Consider the following 3,387-nt stretch of genomic DNA (forward strand, 5'->3'; position numbering starts at 1 on the left):
GGCGTGGAAGCAGCGGGTGAAGGGCCAGGGCTCGTTCCCTTTCCGCACCAGCCGGAGCTTGCGGGGACGTGTGGGGTCCTTGGAGCGCATGTGCTGGATGTAGACCTGGGGCAGAGCACAGCTGTGGGGGTCCCTGGCCCTCACCCACCTCCAAGGCTGGTGCTGCCCAGCCTGGGGGGCTGTGGAGAACTCTGCACCACCATGCACAGGGCAGGATCAGGGTCCCAGGGGGAGATGGAGATGCCCAAATCCTCCTGCCCCACAGCAGCAAGCAGGAGGGAGGTCCTACCTGGCACGCCTTGAGGCTCAGCTTGATCTCCACCTGGCTGGTCTGGGTGCCCACCCACATGTAGACCTGCGGGAAGGACGTGCAGCCAGGCTCAGCCGATGGAGCTGCTGACAGATCTGGTCCCTGGCAGGGACAACCAGAGTTCAACCTCCCACCCCTGGCTCACCTCCCGCCCGTTGTCCAGCAGCATGATGTCATCATCAGCCAGGTCATCCTGGCAGAAATCAGAGCACTTCTCAGACACGGAGAAATAACCCTTCTCGTTGGAGCACCTGCCCAGGAGAGCCCAAGGGAACAGCATCAAAGACGTGAGGTGAGGTTGTTTGTTAGAACTCAGCTCGTGCAGAGGGAAGGGACGTGATGGAGCAGCTCTGTTGCAGCTGGTTGATGCCCAGGGATGGACGGAGCTGGGACAGGGGCTTTGCCTGTCATGGGGAGCTGTGCCCTGGCTGGCTTGGGGTGGGGTGGAGCCCCCAGCAAAGGACAGCATGGCCCAGGACACTGTGGGAGGAATGGGACCAGCACAGACTGGAGCAGCCCCTCCTGGGCTGGGACCCACCTGAAGAGCCGGGAGTGCTTCATATAGTCAGCGTCTTCATCGTAGGGCTTCTGGCTCCCGATACCCACCCAGAAGAAGTTTTCAGGCTCTTCTCCCTCGTTGATCACCTGCAAGGGCAGGGACAGGGCTGAGCATGGCTGTCCCTGGCCCTGATGGTCACTGCTACCCAGTGCCAAGCCTTGCTGTGTCCCCACCCGCTCACCTGCTTGCTGTAGGAGTCATCAAACATGTGGTTCATGATGTCCTCGGCCAGCTTGGCCTCGTCGGGGTCAGCTGCCCGGCCCACCCAGGTGTAGACGATGCCCTGGTTGTCTGTGCTCTCAAAGGGCACCTGGGGGAGCACAGAGAGTCAGAGCTGCCCCCGCGGGGAGGGGGGCAAGGAGGGCATCCTCGGGGGTCCTCAGCCATGAGCAGTACCTTGAGGATGAAGCAAAACTCTGAGTTGAGCAGACCAGCGTCCGTGTTGATCTGGATGCACCTAGGGAAGAAGCCCAGGAGGCACAGTCAGCAGGAGAGCAGGCAATTGTGCCCATTGGCACGTACCCTGCCAGGAGCCCAGCACCCATGGGTGCTCCTGGCCCTGAGCAGCCCCCCAGGAAGGCTGACCTGGTGCAGAGGGCCCCGCCGTTGGTGCGGGCTGGGGTGGGCTGGCCCTGTCCTTCCGCTTGCCCCGGTGGATGACAAACCTCCTCTTGAAGTGTGAGAGGAACTTGGGGTTCTCCTGCTGCTGGGTCATGCGCACGACCTGGCATTGGGGTGGGTGTCAGCAGGGCCATGGGGAACCCCCCCAAACACAGCCCCAAGCCCCAGCTACACCCTCCTGCCAGCCCCCATCTCTGCTGCTGTCCCCTGCCCTTGGCCTGGAGGACAGAGAGGGGATGGGGGAGGTGAGGTAAAGCTGGGGGACCCCTGTGTCACCCCCCAAGGAGCACGCAGCGGGGTCACCTCCAGCTTGCCGGGGAAGAGACTCTCAAACTTCTTCTGGAGGCTGAAGGTGAAGGTGAGCCAGCCCATGTTGGAGGCCTCCCGGCCCTGCCAGAAGTAGAAGATGCACTGGAAATCTTCCTCGGGCTGCTTCTCCTCCTCCTCTTCCTCACCCTCCTCCCCTTTGCCTTCACCCTTCTTCTTCTTTTCCTCCTCCTCCTCATACTCCACTGGCACCCAGTACCTGAGGGCAGGAACAGAGGGTGATGTGAGGGAGGTGGGATGAGGACAAGGTGGTCCAGGAGAGGGGACAAGCCAGGTGTCACCTGCAGAGGAAGACGTAGCAGTCGTGGGTGTGGAAGTGGCCAAACTCCTCCTCAGGCAGGCGAGCGAATTTCTTGCCCTCCAGCACGAAGCCCTCCATGCCATCCAGGTCCTCGTTCCACTCCTCCATCAGCTGCTCCGCCTGTGGCCCCACATGCTCCATCAGCCACCCAGCCCCTCCATCACCACCGGGCCCAACGCCACAGGGGGACATGTGGGACGGTCCCCAGCCCTACCTCGCTGAGGGGCATGGGGGGCTGGCGGGGCAGGAAGAGGGCGGTGAGGTCAGCCTTCATCTGGTCCTTCTTCTCAGCATCCTTGCGGACCTTACCGGCGAGGCCGCCCTCCTGCAGCACCGTCTCGGCGTTGCGGGTGTAATCCACGCGCAGGACGTCATCCCAGTTCTTGAACTTGGACTTGAACACCTACATTGGGGAGCAGGTACCACACCCTGAGCCACAGCACCCTCCCTGGCACCCAGCACCCCAGCCAAGGGGTCTGTGCCCCCCATCTCCCTCCCCAGCACTGCTGCCTGGAGGTCTGTCCCTGTTCTGAGCTGCCCTACCTGGCACTCGGTGCCCTCCAGGTTCCTGGTGACCATGGCGTGCTTGGGCCGGTGCAGCATCCCGCACAGCTCCTGGCTCAGCTTCAGCGCCGCCGCCCGCACCAGCCGCGACGATTTCCTCCCGATCCAGATGAAGACGTCGGACCAGCAGTCCAGGATGTACACGCTCTTGGTGTCCAGCAGGCTCTGCAGCTGAGGGAACCCCAGGGAAAAGCGGGTCAGGCACCTGTGAGCTTTTCTGGCTGGAAAACACCCTGACAGCCGGGAAGAGCAGAGCATCCCCACCCGGCCCCCGCTGGCCAAACCTGCCTCTCCCAGGGCATAGCTGGAGGCAGAAGGGGCACAAAACCAGTCTCACCGGTCAGACTGGGAGAACTTCCCCACCCCAGCCTACCAGGCGCATCTCCGGCAGCAGATCAGCCTTCAGCCTCTTCTTGTGCTCCACTGAGAGCTTGTAGTTGATCTGGGGCAGCTCCAGGTAGCCCAGGCCCAGGCCAACCTGTGGAGGGGACAAGGACATGGGTGAGGGGGGGCTGCATGACCCCAGCAGCGCTGACAGCCCCATGGACAGCAGCTCCCCACCTTGTACAGCTTGGGCTTGTGGGGCTGGAAGTCATCCGGGACGCAGGGCCGGATCTCCTCAGGCTGCCCCCCGAGCACCTCCCAGAAATCGGGGGTCTCCTGGCCCTGGGTGAGCAGCGTGATCTCCGCTTTGCCCTTCCGCTC

General features: G+C 63.1%; 1 protein-coding gene across 1 annotated transcript in view; it reads right to left on the reverse strand.

The window, feature by feature from the left end:
- Nucleotides 1–3: 3 nt before the first annotated feature.
- The window catches only part of LOC104525554 (protein flightless-1 homolog), a gene marked incomplete at both ends in the record, with an annotated part of 3,603 nt that continues 219 nt past the window's right edge, over nucleotides 4–3,387 (reverse strand). Inside the window, 14 exon segments of the mRNA XM_010168739.1 lie at nucleotides 4–105; nucleotides 290–355; nucleotides 456–561; nucleotides 849–955; nucleotides 1,051–1,179; nucleotides 1,266–1,326; nucleotides 1,455–1,500; nucleotides 1,503–1,593; nucleotides 1,794–2,016; nucleotides 2,099–2,238; nucleotides 2,333–2,521; nucleotides 2,662–2,853; nucleotides 3,056–3,160; nucleotides 3,244–3,387. The exon segment at nucleotides 3,244–3,387 is cut by the window's right edge and continues 27 nt beyond it. Of these exon segments, the coding sequence (XP_010167041.1) occupies nucleotides 4–105; nucleotides 290–355; nucleotides 456–561; nucleotides 849–955; nucleotides 1,051–1,179; nucleotides 1,266–1,326; nucleotides 1,455–1,500; nucleotides 1,503–1,593; nucleotides 1,794–2,016; nucleotides 2,099–2,238; nucleotides 2,333–2,521; nucleotides 2,662–2,853; nucleotides 3,056–3,160; nucleotides 3,244–3,387 (1,701 nt within the window).

This window comes from Antrostomus carolinensis, unplaced genomic scaffold (genome assembly GCF_000700745.2).
Source record: "Antrostomus carolinensis isolate BGI_N321 unplaced genomic scaffold, ASM70074v2 scaffold46195, whole genome shotgun sequence".
Classification (NCBI taxonomy): Eukaryota; Metazoa; Chordata; class Aves; order Caprimulgiformes; family Caprimulgidae; genus Antrostomus; species Antrostomus carolinensis.